Below are 25,799 nucleotides of genomic sequence, written 5' to 3'. Positions count from 1 at the left end.
AATTCCAGCACTCAGGAGGTTGAGTCAAGAGGATTGCCATGAATTAAAGGCCAGCCCGGACAACATAGTGAGTTTAAGGACAGCATGTCTATAGTGTGAGACACTGTCTCACAAAACTAAACAAAATGCTGCCTCATCTTCTATAGTTATTCCAATTGGATCAAGTGCCATGATTGAGATAAACCATACATTGTTTTCCCTGGGCTTTAGTGAATAGTAATGTCTTTGAGGCCTTGCTTACACTTGTATTCCTGTTTACTAAGGCCCCTGGGAAAATGGGTGTTGTATGTCTGACAGGTATAGGTTCCAGAAATTTGCCTTTGTCTAGAAGGGGTTTAACTGGGATAAACCACTTCAGATGCTAATTTACAGATACATATCTGCATTTGGATACATTGTGGTGGGAAGAAACAAAATTAACCCATGGTACTTAAGGTGAGAAGCCACTAAATAAGCGAGAAGAAAGTCACACATCACGTTAAGCTTGCTCCTTCATAGTGCTGCTTAGGAAATTGAGGCATAAACACAGGCAAGTAACTGCCTGAGGAGTTCAAGTTGATATTTGATTAGTGACTTGTATCTATTCAGTAATTGCTGCTTGACTCACAGTTATGAAACTCTTTAGATAAATTACTGGAAATAAAATTTGAACCCATATTCTTCATCTAGCTTTTGTGCAGATTGACCCAGGTGTCTTGAAGGAAAGCTGTTAAATTATTGGGAAGTAAAGTTGGTTCAGCTTTGTTGTTTATCAGTGCCTTTTATCCATATCAATGCATACATGTACACTTAAGTCACATGTAATACAGCACACTTATGCACACATGTGGAACACATTTGGGACATGTAGGGCATACAGAGTTGGTGAGTGTTTTCATATTTGCATACTTAAAGCACAAATATTCATTGAAGAATGGAACAGTCTAACAGTTGGACATTCTCAGCAAAAGCAAGGTATATACATGATCACATGTGGTACACTTGTATATATATTTTATGTTTAAACATGTATACACTACACACCTATATACACATGGAGCTCACCCAGATGCATACCTGGATATGCTTGGACACTCTCTGTCCTTGGGCACACACTTAGATTCTTGAAAGACAGAGTGTTAAGTATATACTTGGAAAAAATACTTCAAAATGACAACATGAGACATTCTTGAATACATCTACAGGACATACTCACATATGCCAGACACACCTGTGCAGAGTGAATCCTAACCCTGGGGCCAACCTGGACATGTACCTCTCTTCTAAGTGGAAATGGAAGGTTTCTAGTCATATCTGGTGGACCTCTTATCAGCTTGCGCTGGCCTTCTTTTCTTCATCTTTGCTCTCAGGCATAAGAGAGCAGGAAGATAAGTAATAAAATTGATGTTAAAGATGGCATGTCACGGAGGGCTCCACAAGGAAAACAAGACTCAGATCTGAGACCTCAGATGTGAGGAAACAGGCAGTTATAAGAAGAATGGAAAAAGTAAATTGGCACTGACCAATATAGAAAGCTGAAACCTGCTCCTTCATCCCTGTCTGCTTAGAAAACATTACAGAGTGATTCAATTGCAAAGCAGCACCCTAGTAAACATAAGGTAACTTAATATTAAAGTTTATTTTTTTCCCTCTGTAGATGTATCCAACCTTCTTATTAAATAAGAAACACAGAACCAATGCAAAGAAGAAAGCCAAGAGGTCAGAGCTAAGAGCTAAAACCTTACCCTTCCTCCTGCGGTGGTCCTACCTCTCCGAACCAGAGCTACCCCTGTGTTAAAGTCTTTATATAGAGTTCCTGTCCTGCCTTCTCATTGGTTGTAAACCCAACCACATGACTGCCTCCTCACAGCCTGTCTATATAGGCCTCCAGGTTTTCCATGATTGGTATTAAGATTAAAGGCATGTGTATCCAATAATGGCTGTATCCCTGAACACACAGAGACTTACCCAGCCAGCTCTGCCTACCAAGTGCTGGAATTACAAGCGTACGCTACCACTGCCCTGCTTTCCTATGGCTTGCTAATAGCTCTGACCCCCGGGCAACTTTATTTATTAACATACAAATAACATTTTAATACAAATAAAATATCACCATATTTCCCCTTTAACATTACAGAGTGATTCAATTGCAAAGCAGCACCCTAGTAAACATAAGGTAACTTAATATTAAAGTTTATTTTTTTCCCTCGGGGCTGAAATAATATCTTGGATCAAAACAAGTATATGAATTGTGGATGGGAGGTTTGAGGGTGAGTGACAGGATGCATAAAGGCAGACTCTATTGGTCAATGACCCAACTTCTCACATTTGACCCGGGCTTACAGACCAGCCACAGCTTTAGTCATCACAACACAGACCCTAAGTACAGCGGCTTAGGCCATTTGTGCCCACTAAAGAGGGCTTACTATTTTTAGGATTCCTCAAACTAGAAACCAGGTCATGGTGTCCAGAGGAAGATTTTTTGGCTTTTGGTAGTACAGGCTGGAGCTGGAAGCAGGTGACCCTAAGCTGGATAAAGGGTGGGAAGCAGTGTGATAGGTAATCAATGTGTGCTACCTTTAGAAACTGCTCTTAAGAAGCAGCTTCATAACCTTTGCTGCATTACCACAGACTGTGAAAGCCTTGAGACATTTATCAGCTTTGGACTCAACCTCAAGAAACAGGAGTTACAGTTGATATTCTTCTTCTTAGGCTGAGCCTCAGTTTGTTTCCACTTTGTTGTCTGGGTCTCATTCAGTCAACTTGCAAAAAGCACTGCAATCACCCTCAGATGATGTCAAGGCTCTAAGATCCAAAATGTTTTGTAGATGTACTTGATCTCCACCCCCAAATCTGCATCTCCTCTCTCCCTGAGCTGGTTTAAGTGGGCATATAAAGAAGAGTTCAAAAAGGGAACCATGGGAAGCCAGGCAATGTGCCTTTATAGGGTCAGGGTGGTTATAGTCATGCTGGTTTTGCTTCCACTCACACAGCTTTCTGATGCCAAGTCAGACTGCTAGGAAAGACAGCAGGGTTCAACAATTACATGATCAAATTGCTGAGGGTCATCAGGAGGTCAGTGTAGTGACTGAAGGGAGGCGTCAGGGACACGATCTTCCCCTAAAACTGAGAAAAGCAAGCCTAGTCTGCCTATACTTGCCTTCTGCTGGAGGAATCACGCTAGGGTGTCAGGTTTGGCCCCAGGGGAGACAATTTTTCTAAGAGTTTATACTTCTGGCCATCTACTTTGTTTTATCTACTTTTTTGAGAGGGGAGGTCAGGAGCTAGGATATATAGTTTAGGTTCCCTCCTAAACTATTATGTCCCAGACATTATGAACAAAATTTAACTGAGCTTCAGTTTCCTATTCTATAACATAGGCTTAAGTTTAACATCTTATGGGATTTGGTTTATAAGAACACATTTTGACAAAGGATATGGAAAGTGTTATTTGAAACATCAAAAATGGGTCTGTACTGTTTGAAATGTTAAGGTTTCATGCAGGTTATGGTTACAGTAAGTTTAGGGGTCATCAGGAGCTTGACTTCCCCATATCTCTCAATTTTACTTGCTCCCATCTCCTGCTCCCTCCTCTCAAAACTTGCTTAAAGTATTAAAATAGCAGACTAACTCAAAGGTAACCTCATCTTTTCATTAAAGCAAATTGTCTTAGTTGCTTTTGTATTGATGTGATAAAATGCCCTGCTGTCTTAGTTACTGTTCTATTGCTGTGAAAAGACACCACGATCAAGGAAACTTATAAAAGAAAGCATTTAATTGGGGTCTTGCTTACAGTTTCAGAAGGTTAGTTCATTTTCATCATAGGGGAAGCATGGTGGCAGGCAGGCATGGTAGTGGAGCAGTAGCTTAGACTTTACACCCAGATCTGCAGGCAGGAGGCAGAGAGGTGAGGCTGGGCTTGGTGTGGATTTTTGAAACCTCAAAGCTTATCCCCAGTGATAAACCTCCAACAATGAATGCTACATCTCCTAATCCTTCCTAAGCAGCCCGCCAACTGTGGATCAAGCATTCAAATATATGAGCCTATAGGGGCCATTCTCATTCATACCACCACACCTGCTAAAGGCAGCTTAAGGAAGAAAGTGTTTGTGTTCAAAGTCCAAGGGTATATTCCGTCATGGTGGGGAAGTCAAGGTGACAGGTGCTTAAAGCAATTGATCACATCTCATGCATAATCAGGAAGCAGAGAACAATGAATGTGTTAATCTAGCTTTCTCCTTTTTATGTAGACTAGGACACCAGTTCTTGGAAAAGTCTTACCCACATTTAGGGAGATCTTCTCACCTTAATTAACCTCATCAAGACACTCCCCCAAGACATGCCTAGAGGCTATCTAAACCTAAATAACCCCTTACAGGTGTACTTGGAGGCTTGTCTAGATAATTCCACATCTTGTCAAGTTGATAATCAACACTAACCATCACATAACCTAATTCAGCTGGTGGGATTGTCCAAATTTATACAGTAAATAAGTAATTAGGTCAGACTTGTACATAGCCTATTCTTATTCCATTTGTTTTTCAACTAGCACTTGCATTTCAGATTTAATTTGAATTTGAAGTTTCTAAGCCAACATTTCTGGTTGTGAGAAAGATTCTGGAGTGTCTGTATTCAGTCTTCATTCTGAGATATCCATACCCCATAATCCATAGAAGGGTGAGATCCATTTGGGATCCGGAGAAGAGAACAAAGCAAGGAGTGGCTGTAGTAACAAGGGCATAATGTGTGTAGGACTGTGAAGAAAATACTACCAGAAATATCTAAAGGGATGATCTCCTAAGTGAATCTTATGGAAAAATATTAGACAATAAAAATGTTTGTATTTAAATTATATTTATTTTATAGTTAAATCATTTCCTCATCCCTCTCATCCTTCCAGCCCTTTCCATGTCCCCCCCTCATGCTCCCTCTCAAATTCATTACCTCTTAATTTTAACTATTATTGTTACATATACATATGGAAATAAATATGTAAATTCAACCTGCTGAATCCATTTAGTGTTGTTTGTATGTATGCGTTTTTAGTGCTCAGCAGTTGGTATTGGATAACCATTTAGGGTACTCATTCCTCTCTCAGCAGTTGTTAATTGCTTATAGCTCTTCATCTAGGGATGGCCCTATGACATTTCCTCCATGTACATTGGCATGTCTACTGCTGTTGTCATTGTTTAGGTCATAAAAATCTAAATGGCACAGTCTTGCAGCAGACTTCTTGGTACTCTGGCTCTTACAGTCTTTCTATTCTTTCCTTCATGTTCCCTGAGCCTTATGCATAGGGGATGTATCATTTGCAGATATATCAGTTGGAGCTGATCACCCCAAAGCCAGTTGTTTTCTGCATTTGACTAGTTGTGGCTTTCTATAATGTAATAGTTATATAATTATAATTATATTAGTAAAGTGGCAGTAGTAGGTTCTCCTCTAAGATACATGATCTCACTAACCCTGGGTAGTTGGCTAGGTTTTCAATAACAGGCATGATTTTCTTCCTGTTGAAAGGGTCTTATGTCCAATTAGAAAGCATTTGGTTATCCACAAGATGTAAATGCCACTATTATAACTTTATGTAGCACAAATCTTAAAAGGTCTTATTAATTAAAACAAACTCAGGAGCCAAATATTGGGGTGAACATGGAAAGATCAGAGAAGCAGAACAAGCCACATTCAACCTCACCTCGCCAATTCCTCAGCTAATCTTGTTTCCTCAAACTGGAAGCCTCTGTGTCCTCATCCGAATGGATCTCAGCTGAACTGTTGCTAAAAGCCTAAAAGCTTAACAAGACCTCTAGTTCCTGGTCCTCACACCTTATATACCTTTCTGCTTCCTGCCATCACTTCCTGGGATTAAAGGCGCATGCCTGTCTCTTTCCAGTGTGGCTTTCAACTCACAGAGATCCGGATGGATCTCTGCCCCAGAATGCTAGGATTAAAGGCATGTGTGCCACCATTTTCTGGCCTCTATGTCTATCTAGTGGTTGTTCTGTTCTCTGACCCCAGATAAGTTTATTAGGGTGCACGATATATTGGGGAACACTATCACCACACCTTTAAGGATATTTTCCTTGCTGGTCATGTTTGTGGTTCATAGGCGTTACAGTTGGGTAGGACTATTGATTACTTTCAATAGGCTTTCAGCTCAGATCCAGCTGAAATTCTGAGTCCTGTGTCCAAAGTGTATAGTGTCTTCAGTAATAGGGACTAACGTTCAAATTTTGGAAAGCATCAAGGTAAACAGCAGTAGCCTATATTGTTTTGGGCATCACTTGGACTTCTCTGACCAACAACTCAAAAAGAGGTTGAAGTTTCTCATACCTGATACTGGGAGTTTTGTTAGTTAGTCATTGATTCTAAGTGGATGCATTATCATCCCAAGTAGCACAACCTTATTTTATTTTAAATGTGTGTGTTGGTTTTGTGTGTGTGTGTGTGTGTGTGTGTGTGTGTGTGTGTGTGTGTGTGTGTATGTGAGTATTCCTAATACATATAAATACAAATGGCTCAGTCCATACAATGTTACTTCTATGTATATGATAACCAATTTGGAGACTCTCTCCTGGGAAGACTATTTCTTTCACTCTCAACATTCCTTAGTTGCTTATAGTTCTTTGTCTAGAGTTAGGGCCCCATGATATTTCTTCCTTTTATGTTGGCTTATCTACTGATGGCGTCCTTGTTGAGGTCTTGTTTAGGCAGCCATGTTGATGAGCTTCATTGGTGTAGCTTCTCTGACATGTCTAGAAGATGCAATCTCTCAGCAAACTTCAGTTTCTCTGGTTCTTATACTCTTTCTGCCCCCTCTTCTGCTGTGATCTCTTGAGCCTTTGGTGCAGTTGTGTTATAGTGGTATCAGTTAAGGTTGAGTACTACGGGGCACCTGTTCTTTGTATTTTGATCACTTGTGATTTTCCGTAACAGTCTCTGTCCGTTGGAAAGGGGTGTTTTCTTGATGATAGGTGAGACCTACACTTATCTGTGGGTAAAAGGATAAATATTTAAAATGTAATAAGGAATTCTGCTGGTTTAATAAAGTGATAGTTGTACATTCTCCTCCAAGATTCCTGACCTCACTATCCTTAAGCAGTTGGCTAGGTTTCAGTACCAGGCATAATTTCTCTCTTGTTGAACAGGTCTTAAGTCCAATTAGAGAGCTGTTGATTACTGCCAAGGTATTTGGGACACTATTGCACCCGTAGAGTTATCCTGTCTTGCTGGCGGTTGTTATGGCTCACAGGTGTCATGACTGGGTAGGATTGCTTGTTGCTTCCCTCCTTTGGTACCTTGCATGGCATCTTCTTGTACTACGAAAGCTAGTCCTCATCAGGAAGGCTTTTGGGTAAGTTCCAGCTCGGGGGCCTGTGGGTCCTGTGTCTGAAGTGCGGGGTATCTTCAGCAATAGAGACTTACCTTCAACCTCCGTGAGGCAACAAATGGCAACAGCAATAACCTATGGTGGGAGTGCCTTGGACAGCCCTGACCAACACATCAAAAGGGTGCTACTTAGACTTGGTGTTGAATTTGCTGTGAAATAGTCTGTGGGTCTTGCATTATCCACCCAGATGAAAAAAATCTTTAAACTATTTACGTATATGAATATACAGACTTATATGTATTATGTTATTTAAGTAAATAGATAGTTCCTTGAGACAACCTTACTGTTATTTTTATCCTCCTCCCTCTTCTTTTTGTATTTATCTTTCACCTCCTTCTCTAATTAATGTAACCCCCAATCTCCCATTCCCCTTCAAATCACTTGTATTCTTTTAATGTTCCACTCCCATGGTTCCCCTTTACTTTTCTGAATTTGTGATAATTTATACACTCAAATTTGAAGTTTTGGAGCTAGGAACCATGAGCAAGAGAGAAACATGTTTCTCTTTCTGGATATGGTTACCTCAGTGAATATAATATTTTCTGGTTACATCCATTCACTTACAATTTCATTTTTCTTTACAACTAAATAGTATTCCATAATATGTATCACCTTTTCATTATCCATCCTTCAGTTGATGGACATGTAGGTTGTTTCCATTTCCTAACTATTGTGAATAGGGTGGGCAATGAACATTGCTGAGCAAGTATCTGTAGAGTCAGATATCAATTCCTTCAGTCATATATCAAGAAGTTGTATAGCTGGATCATATGATAGACCTATTTTCAGCCTTTTGAGAATTCTGATTTCCTGAGTGCTTGCACCAGTTTGCAATCTGACCAACAGATGATAAGTATTTCATTTTCTTCACATCTTCTCCAGCATTTGTTGTCAATTGTTTCTTGATCTCAAACACCTCAAAATTGTTATAATTTGCATTTCTGTAGTTTCTAAGCACCTTTTTTTTTTGTATTTCTTAGCCAATTTTTCTTCTTTTGAGAACTCTCAGATCAGGTCCCAGAACCATTTTTTTGAATGGGTTGTTAGTTTTTGACTCTTTGTTTGAGTTTCCTATGTATTCTGGATATTAATCCTCTGTCAGACGTATAACTGGCAAAGATTTGTGGGCTTTCCCTTCACTCAATTGATTGTTTCCTTAGTTGTACAAAAGTTTTGTAATTTTATGAGGTTTCATTTTAAAATTGTTTGCCTGAATCCCTGGGCAAATGGAGTCCTTTTCAAAAAATCCTTTCCTACAATTATGTTATGTAGGGTATTGCCTATGTTTTTATGACAGTTTCAGTGTTTCAGGTTTTATATTGGGCCTTTGATCCATTTAAAATTAGCTTTTGTGCTGGGTGATAAATCCAGTTCTAATTTTATTCTTCCACTCGTAGACTCACAGTTTTCTCCATCATTATCTGTTGAAAATGCTGTATTTTCTTCAGTGTATGCTTTGATACCCTTGTCTGATCTCAGACGACTCTAGCTACATGGACTCATTTTTTAGTCTTCTATCTTGTTCCATTTGTCTATTTTTTCTGTTTTTGTGCAAGTAACATATGATTTTTATACTATAGTTCTGTAATATTTCTTAAAATCTAGAATGCTAATCCCTCCAATAGTGTTCCTTTTGCTTATGATTGCCTAGGTTATCTTGGCTCCTTTGTGATTCCATACAAACTTCAGCAGGGTTTTTTTTTCTATAAAGAATGTTGAACATTTTGATGGAAATTGCATTGAATCTATAAATTGTTTTTGGTAGAATGATCGTTTTCACCATAATAATTATACCATCCCAGAGCACAAGAAGATTTTTCCATTTTCTAGTATTTTGTCCAGTCTCTTTCTTTGGGGATTTAAAGTTTAAATTGTAGAGATCTTTCGCCTCCTGGGTTATGTTTATTCCAAGATAATTTATTCAAAAAAATAGAAACTGAGGAGCACTCCCAAACTACATCTATATAGGCAGCATAATTCTAATACCAAAACCAGGTAAACACACACACACACACACACACACACACACACACACACACACACACACACAAGACTACTGTGAACAGCAGTATATCCATTTCTTTCTTACATTTGTTAATGGTATATAAAAAGGCCAGTGATTTTTGTAACTTAATATTTTGTATATTGCCATGTTGCTGAAATTTTCATTTTCAGAAATTTTCTGGTGGAATTTTTGGGATCTCTTATCTATATTTTTATGTCATCTGCAAATGTGGATAATTTGACTTTTTATACATTTTAATGTTCTTCTCTTGCCTTATTGCTTCAGCAAATGCTTTGAGCACTATATTAGAAGGAGTGGGGATTGTGGATAGGTCCATGTCATTCCTGACTTTAATGGGATTACCTTAAGTTTTACTCTTTTTAGGGTTGTAATGGCTGTGAGTTTGTTATATGTAGATTTTATTTTGTTGAGTTATGTTCCCTCTATTCCTTCATTCTCTAGGATGTTTAACACACTGGATTTTGTCAAAAAAAATTTTCTGCTTCTATTACTATGATAATGTGGCTTTGTCTTTAAGTACATTTGCATGATTAATATGTTGACCCATCTCTGCATCTCTAGGATAAAGCCAACTTGTTCATTGTGGATTACCTTTTTAAAATATAAGTCCGTATTTGATTTGCAAGTATTTTATTAAGGAATTATTAAGGCATATTGGCTTATAGGGTTTTTTGTTTGTTTGGGGTATGTGTGTGTGTGTGTGTGTGTGTGTGTGTGTGTGTGTGTGTGTGTGTGTCTTCCCCTGGGTTTGGTATTAGAGTTATACTGCCTATAAAGATGGAGTTTGGGAGTGCTCCTCAATTTTTATTGTTTTGAATAATTTAAGAACTATTGGTTGCAGATTATGTTTGAAGGTCTGGTACAATTTTGCTGTGACTCCATCTGGGCTTGGCCTATTTTTGTCAGAAGGCTTTTTTATTAGTGTTTTACTTCCTCATTTGTTATGGATCTGTTGAATTTGATGATCTCTGTTTGGTTTAACTTTGGTGATTTATATGAATCTATTTTTCCATTTTTTTTAGGTTTTCCTTCTTAATGGAGAACAGATTTTTACAATATTACCTTATGATTTTCTGAATGTACTTGGTGCTTGTTTTAGAATTTCTCTGTTCATTTTTGATTCTGTTAGTTTAGTTTAGCTCTTCCTCTTTTCTGTTTAGTTGAGCCAAGGATCTGTCATTCTTGCTTATCTTCTTAAAGAACAAGTTCTTAGATTCATTGATTCCTTTTAGTATTTTCTTTGTTTTGGTTTCATTAATTCCTGCTCTGATGTTTTTATTTATTGCAATTGAGTGGGTTGGGGTTTTGTTTTGAGTTGCATCATTAAGTCATGTATTTGTTCTCTTTCTGTTTTTGTTTTTGTTTGTTTGTTTTTGATTTTTTTGAGACAGGGTTTCTCTGTGTAACAGAATCCTGGCTGTCCTGGAACTCACTCTGTAGCCCAGGCTGGCCTTAAACTCATAGAGATCCCTCCTGCCTCTGCCTCCAGATTGCTGGGATTAAAGGCATGCACCACCATGCTCTCTTTCTGATTTTTTAATGCAGGTGCTTAGAACTATAAATTTCCATTGTAGGACTACTTTCAGTGTGGCCCAAAGGTTTTGTTGTATTATGTTTTCATTTTCATTTAGTGCCAAGATTTTTGTTTTAAATTTATTTCTTGATTTCTCCTTTGACCTATTTATTAAATAATGAGTTGTTTAATCTCCATGAGTTTATGTATTCACTACAGATTTATTTGCTGTGGATTTAAGGTTTTATTGCATTATAGTCAGATAAAATATACAGAATATTTGAACTTTCTGAATTTGTTATGGTTTGTTTTGTGTCCCAGAATATAATCCATTTTAGAGAAGTTTCCATTGGCTGCTGGTTAGAATGTTTTGGTGCAATAATCTGTAGCTACCTTAAGTCCATTTGATGTATGATGTTATTTATTTCTGATATTCCCTTTTAGTTTTTGCCCAGATGAAATGTCTATTAGAGAGAGTTGGGTTTAAAACCTCCTAGTATTGGGGAGTTGATGATAATTTGGGTCTTTGTTCCAGTAATATACTTTTTCTGAAATTGCATGCACCACAGTTTGGTACATATATATTTGGTGTTACAATGTTTTTTTTTTTGTTGATTGTTTCCTTGATTAGAATGAAGTGTTTTTTTAAATCTGTTCTCATTAGTTTTACTCTGAAATCTATGTTATCAGATATTAAGATAGCAACACCTGCTTGCTTCACGGTCACATTTGTTTGGAGTACTTTTTTCCCATAAAGCTGAGTTTCTTTTTTTTTCTTCATTTTTCTTTATTAAGAAGTTTTCTACTCACTCTACATACCACCCACAGATCCCCCCTCTCTCCCAAGCCATCCCCTATCCCCACATCCCCCAAATCAAGGTCTCCCATGGGGAGTCAAAGCTGAGTCTGTTGTAGACAACAGAAAATGGGTCTTGTTTCTTAATCTTATTTCTCAATTTCTTTTGATTAGAAAGTTGAGGCCAATAATATTTAAATCTATTAATGAAAGGTTTGTGTTGTAATTCTGTTTTTCTTTTCATTTTTTTTTCTGTTTGTATTCTTAATCATACTTTGTATCAGTACACTATATGCTCATTTTTTTTCTGGAGTGTCTTCTGTATTCTTATTCCTCTCTTCAGTCTAAAGTTTTAGTTTCAGTGGTCTATTGGGCTGGGTTTTTTTGGGGGGATATGAATTCCTTTACCCTGTTGTACCGTTTTCTTTCTTCTTCATCTATGGTAGATAGTTTTTCTGGGCATCTGTGCTCTCTTAGAACTCAGAGTGCTGTAGCAGGCTTTTTCTTTTGGGCCACCAGCCAGTCCCCAAATCATGACAAGAGACTTCTTTTTTAGTTATGAATGCTTGGTCTTATCTTACGCTTGTCCCACTAGCTCTTATAACTTAACCTGTTTCTCTTCATCTATGTTTTGCCTTAGGGTTTTTTACCTGTCTTTCATTCTGTATGTCCTACTCGGTGTCTGACTGGCTGGCAGTTGCCAGGCTGGCTGGCCCTGGATGTCTCCCTCTCTTTCTCCCTGTTCTCTCTTCTCTCTTCTTCCTTGAGCCCAGATTCCTCCTCCTATTTATTCTCTCTGCCCATCAGCCCTGACTGTCTCTCTCCTGCCTAGCTAAAGGCCATTCAGCTTTTTATTAGACCAATCAGGTGCCTTAGGAAGACAAATGAAACAAATGCAACACACCTTTACATAATTAAGCAAATGCAGCACAGACAAATGTAACACATCCTTACATCGTTAAACAAATGCAGCACAAACACATGTAACACACCTTCACACAGTTAAAGTAATATTCTGCAGCATAAACAAATATAATTCACCTTTACATAGTTAAAATAATGTTCCACAACAGAGTGCATTGCTCCAGGCTTCTGGCTTTCAAAGTTTTACACTGAGAAGTCACTTGTTATTCTGATGAGTATCCCTTTATATACGTCTTGTGGTTTTGTTTTTGTTTTCCTCTTTTGCTGCTTTCAATACTGTTTCTTTGTTCTGTTTATTTCGTGTTTGAACTGTGATATGCTGGAAGGAGCTCCTTTTCTAGTCTTGTGTATTTAGTGTTCTGTGTGCTTCTTGTAGGTGTATGGGTATGTCTTTCCTTAGTTTGGGGAAGTTTGCTTCTATAGTATTGTTGACGATTTGGTCTTTGCTATTAACCTGGGATTCTTCTTCTACATCTGTGCCTATAATTTAAAGATTTTTTTCTTTTCATGGTGTCTCACATTTCCTGAACAGTCCTTTCTTCCCTCCCCCGCCCCTGTGTATGTGTGTATCTGTGTTTAATTTTATGTATTCTTTGCTTTATGGTCTAATTCCTCTATCCTTATTTCTTACTTGATCCATTCTACTGGCAATGCTTTCCCCTGAGTTTTCAAATTTTGTTACTGAGCCTTTCAATTCCAGCTTAATTTCAACTTCAATTTCTTTTCAACATTTCTCTCTTTATTGAATTTGGTTTTCAATCCTGGATTGTCTTAGCCATTTCATTCAGACTTATATTTGTGTTTTCTTGGGTATCAATCAAGCATTCTCTTTGAATTCATTCTTTTTAAGTTTACTCAGCCTTTGATTTGTGTCTTCTTTAAACTCCCGAATTCTTTGATCAATATTATGACTGTACTTTTAAGTTCTGTGTCCTGTGGTTCATCTAATTCTTATTGCAGAACATTTCTATAGGACTAGTGAATTTTGGGGGAACAACATGCTGTCTTGACATTTCATATTGTTTTGGGGATGAGACCTGGACAAATGTGCTTCTTTTGTTGATTGTGGGTCTCATGTGGACACAGTAGGCTATGCTGGTCCATAGGATGTACCACTAGACACAAACCTGGAAGCTGTGAAGCAAACAGAAGAGGCTCACTAGTCTGGGCTGGGGCCCTTATTGTGAGTCCCAGAGTAATCTAAGAATTTAAAATAGTGTAGGCAGTGTAGGATCAGGTAGACCTACTAGGCTGTGTTGTAGAACAAGATGTGCCATTCAGCCTGTGCCTGGAGGATGGATCTGTTGCCCGCCCCCCACCTACTGCCATGGGTTGACTGGAATGTGATGCTTGTGCTGAGGAGCACATACAGTTTATGTGTGTCTCTATACCATGTGGGAGGGCTAGAGAGCCCCGGGTAGTGTCAGGTCTATGATTTGGCAAGTCCCAAAGAGAGGGAGAGCTAGAAGGAGGTTATGATTTCTGGGAAGCAGAAGGCAGTCAACTAGGAGGCTGTGCCAGGGAGTACAGGAAGGTTATCCCTGTCTCTGTGCTATTGGGTAGACTAAAGGGTCTCTGAGTGGGAGCAGTCAGTCAATGATCTGGCCAGTTCCAAAGAGAGGGGCAGAGGCTGGTAGGATATCATGATCCCTGGAAAGCAGTCACAGTGATCAGAGTGGGGAGGGCTATGCGTGGGAGCTCAGGTGGTTTTCCAGAGGGTCTCTGGCAGGAAGGCTCTATGGTCTGATGAGTCCCAAGGAGAGGGAGAGAGGCCAGGATAAGTTCAGCGTCCCTGGAAATGAGCTGAGGGGTGACCAGAGTAGGGTGGGAGGCTGTGCCAGTGAATGCAGTCTAGAAATCCTTGATATATTAATTGCTTAATCTCATTGGTTTTTACAAATCAAACTGATTAGGAGATTTTTATGAAGTATATACTATACCAAGTAGTGTTCGGTTATTGGGTTTAGTATGCTCTTGTATTTTAAATTTTTGAAAATGTGTTTTTTAATTATACATTTTCATAATAATTGTTCTCATTTGTTCCCCCCCTTACTCTCTTCTCAGGCTCCCAGCACCTCTCTTTATGGTTCCCCACAGCCCACCAATGACCCAGCGTTTGTTTTCATGTCTCATGTGTTTTACGACTCTCTCTTGGTTTTTTGAGACAGGGTTTCTCTGTGTAGCTTGGGAGCCTGTCCTGGATCTCACTCTGTAGACCAGACTGGTCTTGAACTCATAGAGATCCACCTGCCTCTGCCTCCTGAGTGCTGGGACTAAAGGCGTGCGCCGCTGTTGCCTGCAGCTCTTCTCTCTCTCTCTCTCTCTCTCTCTCTCTCTCTCTCTCTCTCTCTCTCTCTCTCTCTCTCTCCCTTCCTCCCTATTCCCCTAAAGTCTCTTATTTCTCCTTCCATTCTTTTTTTAAAAATAAATTTTATTGTGTACATTTGAGGTTTACAATATAATGGTATGGGACACATGTAGATGGTAAAATTATAATAATGAAACACCATGGTCTATGATTAATCACATACAGTTAAAGCACTTAACTCTACTTTTTGACAACAGAGGTATATAGAACAAAAACAAATGCCAGCCATTCTTCTGAAAGATTCAGGCTTAGTTTCTCATGTTAGCTCTGCTGTTCGCTGGATTGACCCTGTAGAAACCTTTTCTTGTGGGAGCCTTCATTTTCTTACCCATAATAAAATAGAGGGCTGAATTAGTTCTGATAGCTCTTGAGTTCCCTATTATAATCACTTGTATGTGGACTCACTAATTTCCAGGCTCTTGAGCCTCAGACAAAGTAAAAAAGAGCAACTTTGAGCCCCAGAACCTTATTAGATGCTTTGTCCCTTAATCAGTGGCCCTGGATTCCATCCCTTCGCTACCCTGACATCCTTTACCTAGTCCAGACAGGCAGATGCTGCCTTACATAAGCTTGACTGACCTACTTGAAGTACTTTTATTTAAGCACAACCACTTTTTTTTGCAGACCTAGACCTGGTGCTCTCTCTCTAGGGCCCTGGGAGGAGGCTTGATTTTGCTTCTTATATTATTTCTCTTATATTCTGTTCAAGTCTAATTTTTGATAATGTATCCATCTAAATCTTTAACAAGATTTGAGGGGAAGCCAGGCCAGCCAGTTTCAGTGCCTGAGGCCTGACCCACTCGTTGCTCACTGAAATTCGTCAGCCCCTCTGTCATCTACCATTTACTGAATACTTGCTAGAAACCCGAGACTACTAGACTTTTGACAGGAGAAACATGGCCTACTGGTCAAGAAAGACTGTTGACAAGGACTAGGTGTTTGGCCCAGGTTGGAGTTTCCTTTTTCTCTCCCGAGTCAATAGGCAGAGGGAAATCAAGGAACTACTGGAAAGCATCTTTTACTTTCTGATGGACTGTTAAATGCAGTTTCCTCTTTGAGCAGGAGACACAGTCTCTTTGAAACTGAATACCAAGGTCAGGAACTTTTTTTAAACTTTGGTCTTAGGAGATCATATCAAGTAGACTTGAAGGTGATTTAAGTCGATGGACATATGTTTTTCCTCTCTATTCTCTAGATGTAGGAACATTACTGTGTTGAATAAATGATGTTCCTGTTCTAGCCACCTTAACCAGATGGTCACATTTGGACATTGGATCCATCAGTTTCTGTTCCAACCTGGCTGTTCCTCCTTTCCTCCCCCCACCTACAAATCTCTTTTCCCAACAAGATTTTAACACGACATCTGTCAAATGGATGAAAAAAATGACTTCTCCTTCTCTTTGCCTTGCCCACCCACCCTCTGGCTGTGGTGTTGATGATTATAGAGCTATGTATGTGGGTGGTACAGAGGACAAATTCTTCATGCAGTTCTAGCCCCCTCCTCCTACCCTTCTGGAAGTGTATAGGCTCTCTAGCCAGGAAACTCCAAGACTGAAGTTCAAATCACAGACTGGGAAAAAAACTGAAGCCCCGAGGACTCTTCATAGTAACCCAAGAAAAAGAATTTAGAACCGGCTGTGGATTTTAAGGTCGTTTTAGGTTACCTAAGTGACTTGGCACTACTGTATCTCCTCTGGCTTGCCTCTAGCAACAACCAGATTGAAGCTGGAAGCAAGCAGGTCTTAATGTCCTAGAGAGAAGGAAAAGCAACAGTTGTCATTTTTTCCTACATTCAAAGTGGCTTTTTCTTGCCTGTCATCTCTTTTTCTTTCTCGGATGACCACAAGATAAATATGTTGATCTGTAACAAAATCCAGGGTAAAATAGAAAAGAAAAAAATCTAGAAGACTTTAACAAGCCTGTAAGCTACTTGGATACATATTGTATAAACTGATTATTTGGCCACATACCATGCTTCAGAACCCGAGGGAGATGCTAACTCTCTTACTGATCCACTTGGAAGCTTGTCTGATTTTTAGAACTCATGTTAGTCACAGAAATTTAAAAAAGAAGTTAACAACAATACTGTCCATTGTAGATCAAGCAGATGTTGTATAGCCACTGCACAAGTGATGTTATTTGTAGAATTATACTCTGCTTGATAACTTTAACTTCTCCTAGTTGTTATTTCATCTTCTCCTAAGTAGAAATTACTAAAAGAGACAGAGGGAGAGAAGATAGTGGCTGGAGTTATCAGCAAACGGATGAAAGAGCAGGTAACCCAAGATCACGTAGGAAGAAGCAGTCTGTCTGTGGAGTATGGCTGCATCATAGGCACAAATGTATGGTTGTATTTTCATTTAAAATTCAATTTGGCAATCCCGGATTGTATTGTAGTTCAGTGGTAGAGCACCTTGCTTAGTATATGTAAGATCCTGGCTTTAATCCTCAGCACCACATGAAGAAAAAGAAAAAAGGAAGTTCTTGCCTGGTTAGAGGCAAGGATTGGATTCAGAGATGGAACTTACACAGAGTTTTAAGAGATTGATTGAGCACAAAGAGTGATATCAGCAAGGAAAATTGAAAAATACATCAAGCTACTCCTTAAAGTAGCTGGAAGAAAAGAGAAGCATATGGAATGTGGAAAACTAGTTAGAAGGCAGCTGGAGGTGATGCGGCCCAGGTCTAAGAAGGGACAGTGGAGGTGAAGAAAGAAATATCTGAGGGGGAGATACAAGGAAGAAGGAAGGAAGTCCAGTCGAATTTTGTAAAGTAGGAAAACTTAGAAAGGAAAGGAATATGACACATTTTACACTTCATTGGAGATGACAACAGGCATTTGGAAGGATGGAACTAGAGGCATATGGGAGGTCTTGTCATGATAAAGAATGATTTCTCTGGGGACCTAAGAAGAGAACAAAAACCAAAATATTTATTGATTTTTTTTTTATGGGGCAGCCAAAGGCTAAAGTGTAAAACGCATTCCTCAGTTTTCCTAGCCGTTCTGGGAAAAATGCAGGCAGAAGCCTATGGTTTAATGTAATGCCATCTAGTCTCTGCATGGGTTCTCATTTTCCTCAGCAATGGACCATAAAAAAACATCCATTAAACCCAAAGAAATGGTAAGGAGCAATAAACTGCAAAAATTAAGCCTTTGTCCTTTATCCCTTGAAGAACTAATGTATTAATCTCAGCAGAATGCCCAAAGTGAGGGGGAATTGAGGGATCATATTTAGTTTCAGTGTACCATCTGACTGATTAAAATATTAGACAGGGGCTAGGTAGACGACTCAGTTGGTAAAGTGCTTGCCATATAAATATGAGGAACTGAGTTCAGATGCTAGCACCTGTCTTAAAGGTCAGGCTCTGTGCCACACTATTCTCATTCCTATGGCAGTGGAGACAAGAGTTCCTCAAGGCTTACTGTGTAGCCATTTGTGAGCTTCACGCTCACTGAGAGACCCTTTGTCCAAATAAGTCAGCAGGTAGAAGCTCATACTGTAACTCCAGTCCAGGTGATTCAGCAGCCTCTTCTGGCATTTGCAGGCAACCCCACCCATGTGTGTATACTGCCACAGACACAAAGAGTAAAATAAAGTGTACCTGCACACACACACACACATACACACACACACACACACACACACACACACACACACACACACACACACACACACACAGAGTTATTCAGTGAGTTCCTGGCAAGATTTTTCCAGTAGCCCTTTGGAGCCCTTTTTATACACCATGGTGATTCCTAGCTGTTGTTGTAGCAGCCTGGGTTATACCTTGTCAGAAAATGGGGACGGTTGTTCTTCAACACTTTCGGCTAAATAGTCAGCGTCTATTTACAAAGCTGTTTTAAAAGGATAGCTTATCGACTCTGAGAGAACATAAAATCCCAGCTTGTCTTCGATATAACTTAAAGCGAACCAGGAAATGGAAGTTGGCTCTTGTTCATGCTTAGGCGTCGAGAAAAGGGGCCATCTGAGGGGAAAAGGACAGATGAATCTTCATAGGGAGGTAGCAGCCTCCCTTCATATCCTTCCTTTTCTTGCTGTGTATATTTCTAGAAGGCAGACCTTGCTCAGTTACCATAACAACAGTTGGAACATTTGTTATTCTTTACAACACATAGTGGTTCATGTTTAAATTTAAAAAGTTATTTTATGTGATGGGTCTTTTAACTGCATGTATGTATGTATACCATGTGTGTGCCTGGTGCCTGTGGAGGTAACTAGAACTCTTTGGATTCCCCTGGAACTGGCATTACAGATGGTTGTGAACCTCCTAGTGGGCTAGGACTCAAACCCAGGTTTTCTGGAAGAGCAAGGAGTTTTCTTAATCGCTGAGACACCTCTCCAGCCCCAGTAGTTCATTTTTTAAATGTATTCTGCTTCTTGATATTAAACTTTAATATTCTGCTAGCCAGTCAGGTTAATGACTAATTTTCTATTTTGGGGAGTGGGTTACGTTGTTCAACTAAAGGGAAAGAACAAAAAGAATAAAACAAGTGATACAGTTCTTGAAAACTGACTGAGGGCTCTGATCCTAGGTTACTTTATCCTTTGTCATTGCAACCTGCCATTGGGCATACATTTTACATGACCATAAATATCCTCAGACATACACCAACCACTGATGAAAGCCTCGTAGATAGGCAGGGAACAGTGGAGGCAGAGAAACCAAACTCTGTGGTAGCATAGGGATTTCTGGGGAGAGTGAGTCATCTGGAGATGAAAGGACAGTCCCTAGATGAGGGAAATCTACTAGGTCCTCCATGTACCAACAGTGTCAGGATCGTATGAGGACTTGTTTTAAACGCAGGCTCTCAAGCCCCAGTTCAGACCTACCAGATTAAAGTAAGAAGCTGTTCTTCATCCTTTTATTCATATCTAAGAGCATCTTTAGTGTAGATATTGGAAGCACTATGTGCCCCACTTATTGGTAAATCAAAAGAAGAACCAATATGTATTTGGTGCTGCATCCAGCATGCCTTGGGAATTGTAAGTTAATTTGTTAGATATCACAGGAGTGCTATTTCATAGCTAGAAATATTTGTGTTCCGTGCTAGAGTAACTAAGCACCATCTCCTAGCTTTATATTGGGATTTCAGGATGAAGAGTGGAGGCAATTGGGAATTAGGACTTTCGGTGGGAAGTGAGGCATAAAGTAGAAGGAAAATAGGGGATGGAATTCCTGGTACAGCCACTCCCAAATGACTTTTCTTGGCTTTATTTACAATGATCTGCTGCCAACTTTATTTCGATTTGTTTCTTTGGCTATTCTTCTAGTCCCCATCTCCCTTTGTTATTAATTTTTGAGGTTTATGGCTTTTTCTGATAATTCTATCCTCTGAGACAAAATTTCTTGGTTTCTACAATTTCTTCTGACTCCAAGAACTTTCTGTTTCTCTCTTCCTCTGACCTCTCTTGAAATTCCAACATATTTATATATTCAATTAACTATCCTCCATATTTAACACATTCAAAAGTATATGTGTCATTAATTCTTTTCCTTCAAAGTATTCATTATTTCCAGTATTGCTTGTGTTTTAATAACCTCATTTAGGATTGATATCCTTTCCTCAATTCAAGCCTCTTCACATGTAACTCAAGTTTATTTAACCCCATTCTTCAGCCTCAAATACCCTGCTATTTCCCCCAGCATATGTTACTATCTTATCCTTTAAATTATACTTCAGTGCTCCATAAAACCTTTCGGGGATCCCAGTAGCTATGCATAATACCTCCTACACATGAAGTCTTCTAGGCTATTAAATCCAAGACTGTCCAGGCATTGTATATCCATCATGTTAATCCGCCCTTTCTGTAATCTTGCCTTTTGAAGCAGATATTATCCTGTTTCATAAATGAGGGAAACTGAAGTTCAATGGTGGATAGTTGGAGTCTATTGCATTTGGCTTTTGTAAAATTGTACTCCCAGTATCCCTATTGCATGCCGACAACTCCGTTTTGGTTTGTCCCTTTGACTTTTCCATTTTCACCTCATATCATCACTATTAGTTTCTAAAGTACCAAAATCCAGAATCAAAGGTAGGTTTTCATGTTGTTTGAAAGGCTTTTTGATCTTAAGTATGACTAACCACAGTGAGCAGATCTGTGCACACAGCAGGTCATTGAATGCATGCTGGATGAAAAATGAATGTGTAAGGTACATAAATGTATGAAAACCTTGTAGCAAATTAAAATTTAATTCTGTATAGAAAAGGAATACATAGAACCAATTTTTATCCCAAATTTAATTTACTTTTATTAAAATACCCAGAAGATAGGAGAAGAGCATTCTTTACTCTGACAGGTATTTATGGTAAACGAGCATAGGAATCACATAGAGCTTCAAGCCCCGGTGGATTCATTATATTCATCACACTTCTGCATACACAACAGCCAGTTCTTGGCTCAGTGTTTGATAACTCATGCAGAAAGTAGGAGTGTAGAACCACATAGCATAGCTTATAAGTTAAAAGTAGATTCTCTAGGGAAAGGCTATATCTGCATTTGAATTTTGTTTTCATAGATGGTGTCCTGAACAGAGGATTGATATTCAAAGCTAACAAACTATAGATACTTGATCAGAATCTGGGAATATAGTTCAAACCATAAACCCTCATGGTCCTCTAGGCTTGATCTACCTGGGCTTATTGTACTAATTAGCAACATTCAGTTGCGACCCATCTTTAGTCCTTATCTTATCTATAAATGTTTATTTTACTAAGATTACTTTTCATATCAAGTTTACAGAATACTTGAGAGAAACAAAGTAGGGGGGATTTATTTTGGTTCATGTTTTTTTAAGGGTATAGTCTTTCTTAGCAAGGAAGGCATGGAGGCTGGGTTGGCTCTTTCTATAGCAGCAGGAGCATGGAGAGCTTGGGTTGTCATTAGAAGTGTGTTTAAATTTTCAGGGTCTGCCTCTAGTGACCTGTATCCTCCATCTAGGTCTGATGTCCCAAAGGTTCCATAAACTCCTTAAGACTGCACCAGGAACTGAGATCAAGTTTTAAAACACATGAACCTGTGTGGGGCATACCATGTTCAAACCATAACAACCAGTGACTAACAATTCTCTTTCCCCATTGAGACCAGAACTAGCAGAAATTGATTATTGTTCTTTGGAAGAAAACAAGATCAACGTAAAAATGAATCTTGTCAGAGAGCAGATTAAAATCTCCTTCCTCAGGGTTCTTTAAGACCATCTGTTTTTATGATAGCATTCTGTAAGTTCAGTATGAGTGAGCCCATATTAGTAATATGGTTTGATGGTTCTGAGGTCTAAAGGCCTGTTTCTGTAATTTATTCATTGTTATTGACTGAAAAACAAGTTTAATTCACTGAACCTCAGTTTTCTCATCTTTAAAATATGGGCAATGGTGAAACACAGCTTATTTAGTACAGATTGTGTAATATGGTAGGTGAGAAAACCATTTGTGAATAGTAAATCACAAGGTATTTGAAATACATTATAAAAGGTCCTGCTGGAGATTTCCAAACTGAGGTTTTCCTGTGCCTGGTTTTCTGTGGAGAACATAAAGGTTAGAGTCCTGAGCAAAGAAGTATGTCTTAGGCAGGACCTAGGGGATTAGAATACTTTAACCAAGTCAAAAGTACAGTGTATATTCATATGCATGTGTTCATATGTGTGTGATGTTCTGCATATTCATTTCTTGGCTGGACTGAGCATCCATTCTCTGGACAATGTATTATATGACAGGTCTATTGCACAGGATAAATAATCTACAGATGACAGTTTTTGTTATCTTTGAAATGTTTTATCTTTGGTCTTATGGAACTATGATTTCCTTGGGGAGACATTTCTTCTTCAAATAGGCTCATGGAGAAACTTATTTATAAATGACATATTCAGTAATTCAGTATAGAGGGAGTGTTTAAGTCTTTTTGCTAGGCAGGCCATATGTTCTCCAATTCTAAAATGTGCCTCTACAAATGCTGGGAAGACAAATAGTTAGAAGGTGGAAGAGTTCATGGTAAAAATGAATATATAACAGTGGTCAGTAACTAGAAAGAGGCAGTCTACCTCCCACTCCATCCTTAGCTATGTGCTTAAATGAGTACCATGACGATATGTGTCTTTTGTTCATGTGGTAATGAAATAGATGTTTGCTTTCTGTTGTGTAGAGCCTAGTCCTGTTTCTATGAAATTTGGTGACCCAGGTTAAAATCAAGGATTATGCATACCCTCTGCCTTACTGAGTGATCTTTAGTTTGTCGCCTCATTTCTTCATTATCAGTTTTATTTTTTAATCTACCAAATGAAGCCAACACAGACTCCCTAGTTATGCCACAGGCCAGTTGAAAAAAAAATTTTATGCACCTAAGCCAGGATTGAGTTTATCATGCACAGCACATCATAGGAAGCCGTACTCTTCCGTGATCTAGCTAAGTGGAATCAAGCATGGGTGAGGGTAGGAACCATAGGACTGGGGTCTATTATATTTGAAGAATGCCATACTCTCTTACAACTTGGGAAGGCATATAGTAGAGTTAAATAATGTACTACCAACCCTCAGTTGGTCAGTTTCAAGGAGGAGAGGAGAGGGAGAGGAACATTAAGAATTGAAAACAAATATGCCTGCATTTCATTTCAGTCATTGATACTAGCCTTTCTACTTTACAGATCCAGGGCTGCTTTAAAGCACCAAGGAGAGCTAGAATAGAGCTTTGTTTATTTGTTTTCATTTTGGGAAGAGGAGTCCATGAAAATAAATGAAAGCATGATGCTTTGTTCATATTCACATGTTGGATTATTCCATGCACTGGCTAATAGAGAAATGAAAGCATTGTTTGTCTTGTAGTCTGATACAGCTTGCATGTTGGTGTCATTTCCCCTTACCTCCACATCTCACCACTGGAACATGTGAGCTTTTCCATTAAAAGTAGAGCATTTGGGATGAGGGAATGCTTAAGCAGACCAGTCAGATGTATGGACTGAACACATTCTCATTTTGTCTCCTAAGCTGATCACTGGAGATTCCATCGTTAGTGCTGAGGCAGTATGGGATCACGTCACCATGGCCAACCGGGAGTTGGCATTTAAAGCTGGCGACGTCATCAAAGTCTTGGATGCTTCCAACAAGGATTGGTGGTGGGGCCAGATCGACGATGAGGAGGGATGGTTTCCTGCCAGCTTTGTGAGGGTGAGTGTCAACCTTCACTCTGCTCTTCTCTCATTGGCTGCCTAACCCTGGCTTTCCCTACACACACTCTTGTTTTACTCATTCCTCTCTTGGTGGGTTTTCTTTTGTCTTTTCATTTCTTTTACTCTTTCTCCCTCTCTGTCTCTTCATCTCCTTCTTTTGCTTCACTGGTACCCCTTTCTTAAATCTCTGTCTTTCTAATCTTTAGACCTTTCTTTTATCTCTTGTTTATTTTGGTTGCATTCTTTGCTGCTCACCTTTTCATAAGTCACATCCTATGTTTGATCCTTTTCTTTCTAGATTTGACATGGATGGTTTTGAAGTCTTTTCCCCCAACCTCTATGTAGTTGTGATTTTTTCGCCTTCCTTTTCCCTTTTCCCATCTACTTTCTTATTTTCTATATCCCCCTTTTTGATCCTTTCTTCTTCTAGATCCTTCTTATCTCTTCCACTCTTCAGTTTTCCTCTCTTCCCTTTTCTTTCTCCTAACATCAACTATACTTCTTTCCTTTTTCTTTGAAAGAAAGTGTGAACACCATTATGTACTGTTACAGTCTTCAGCTGTTAACGTCAGCGTATGTACTCCCTGTTCTCTAGGTGCAGAAGCTTACTTATTGTAGGTCTTCTTATACCAAAGTCAAATGGTTGGGATCCAAAACATGCTATGTATGGGAACAGGAAGCCTGTAAAAGTTTTGAAGGCTTTGGATTGATTGTTTGATGCTTTACCATAAAGAACCTAGACATTAATAATGGTGCTCTATGAGGCCTCTGTTTCCACTAGATCAACTTTCAGCAGGTTGCTGTGGGGGATTATCACTGACTATAGGTTCCAGCTCTTGGATTTCTTAGAGGCTGTTAGTTTGGATTTGTTCTTTGACTGTTGGAGGGGCCAGCTTTCCCTAACTGCAAAGTGGTCTTGGCATTTTTTTTGTCAAGGGGGACATCACAGTGAATAGGAGACAATGAAAATTTCTTTATGGAAACACAAGTAGCAAAGGGTTATGACCACCCTTGCTATAACCTATCACTTTCTCTCAGTTCCTTTTGGAATGTCCTGTTTTTCTTTTATAATTTTTAAAAGAAATTTTTTGAAACTTTCATACATGCGTATAATGGAAGGTCTTTATTCTTTTCAGTACAGAGGAACCCAGGGCCTCATACATGCCAGGCAAGTGCTCTACCAACTAAGCTCTATCACCATCTTTATTGTTGCTGTCTCCTCTAAGTATTCTGAGTCCCAAACAAAAGGTTAGAGGGGATTGGGATTTGGGAGATCGAAGGATCTAAAGGTTGGCCTTATGACATGTATTCTGAAGTGAGGAGAGAAGCATTGGAGTTACTTGGATTGCAACTTTACTAGTTCCTACCAATATGTTTTTTACTTTTTATTTATCTTTTTGGCAAGGTTTTCAACTGAAACATAGGGATCACAGCAGACTTTCTCTAAGAATTTAATGAGCTGACACATGCTAATAAAGATTTAATAAACTATTTGACAAGTATAAAGTAGTTGAAAAATGGCTACTTATGTTTTAGTTTTCATCATAAATATAGCTGTGATCATTTTTACCATCTTACTAGCTCTACCAAGCAAGGTTCACACATCAAAACTGGTCATATTAGTTG

General features: G+C 39.0%; 1 protein-coding gene across 6 annotated transcripts in view; it reads left to right on the top strand.

Moving 5' to 3' along the window:
- Arhgef9 (Cdc42 guanine nucleotide exchange factor 9) overlaps nucleotides 1–25,799 on the top strand; it is a 165,995-nt gene that overhangs the window by 43,994 nt on the left and 96,202 nt on the right. For all 6 annotated transcript variants that reach the window (XM_052732890.1, XM_052732917.1, XM_052732908.1 and 3 more), the window contains exon 2: nucleotides 23,992–24,171. In XM_052732890.1, coding sequence (XP_052588850.1) covers nucleotides 23,992–24,171 — 180 coding nt within the window. The remainder of the gene's footprint in view (nucleotides 1–23,991; nucleotides 24,172–25,799) is intronic.

Source organism: Peromyscus californicus, unplaced genomic scaffold, assembly GCF_007827085.1.
Source record: "Peromyscus californicus insignis strain IS unplaced genomic scaffold, ASM782708v3 Scaffold_10__1_contigs__length_136768540, whole genome shotgun sequence".
Taxonomy (NCBI): domain Eukaryota; kingdom Metazoa; phylum Chordata; class Mammalia; order Rodentia; family Cricetidae; genus Peromyscus; species Peromyscus californicus.
The sequence above is the reverse complement of the archived record's forward strand: the minus strand, read 5'-3'. Positions and strand labels throughout refer to the sequence as shown.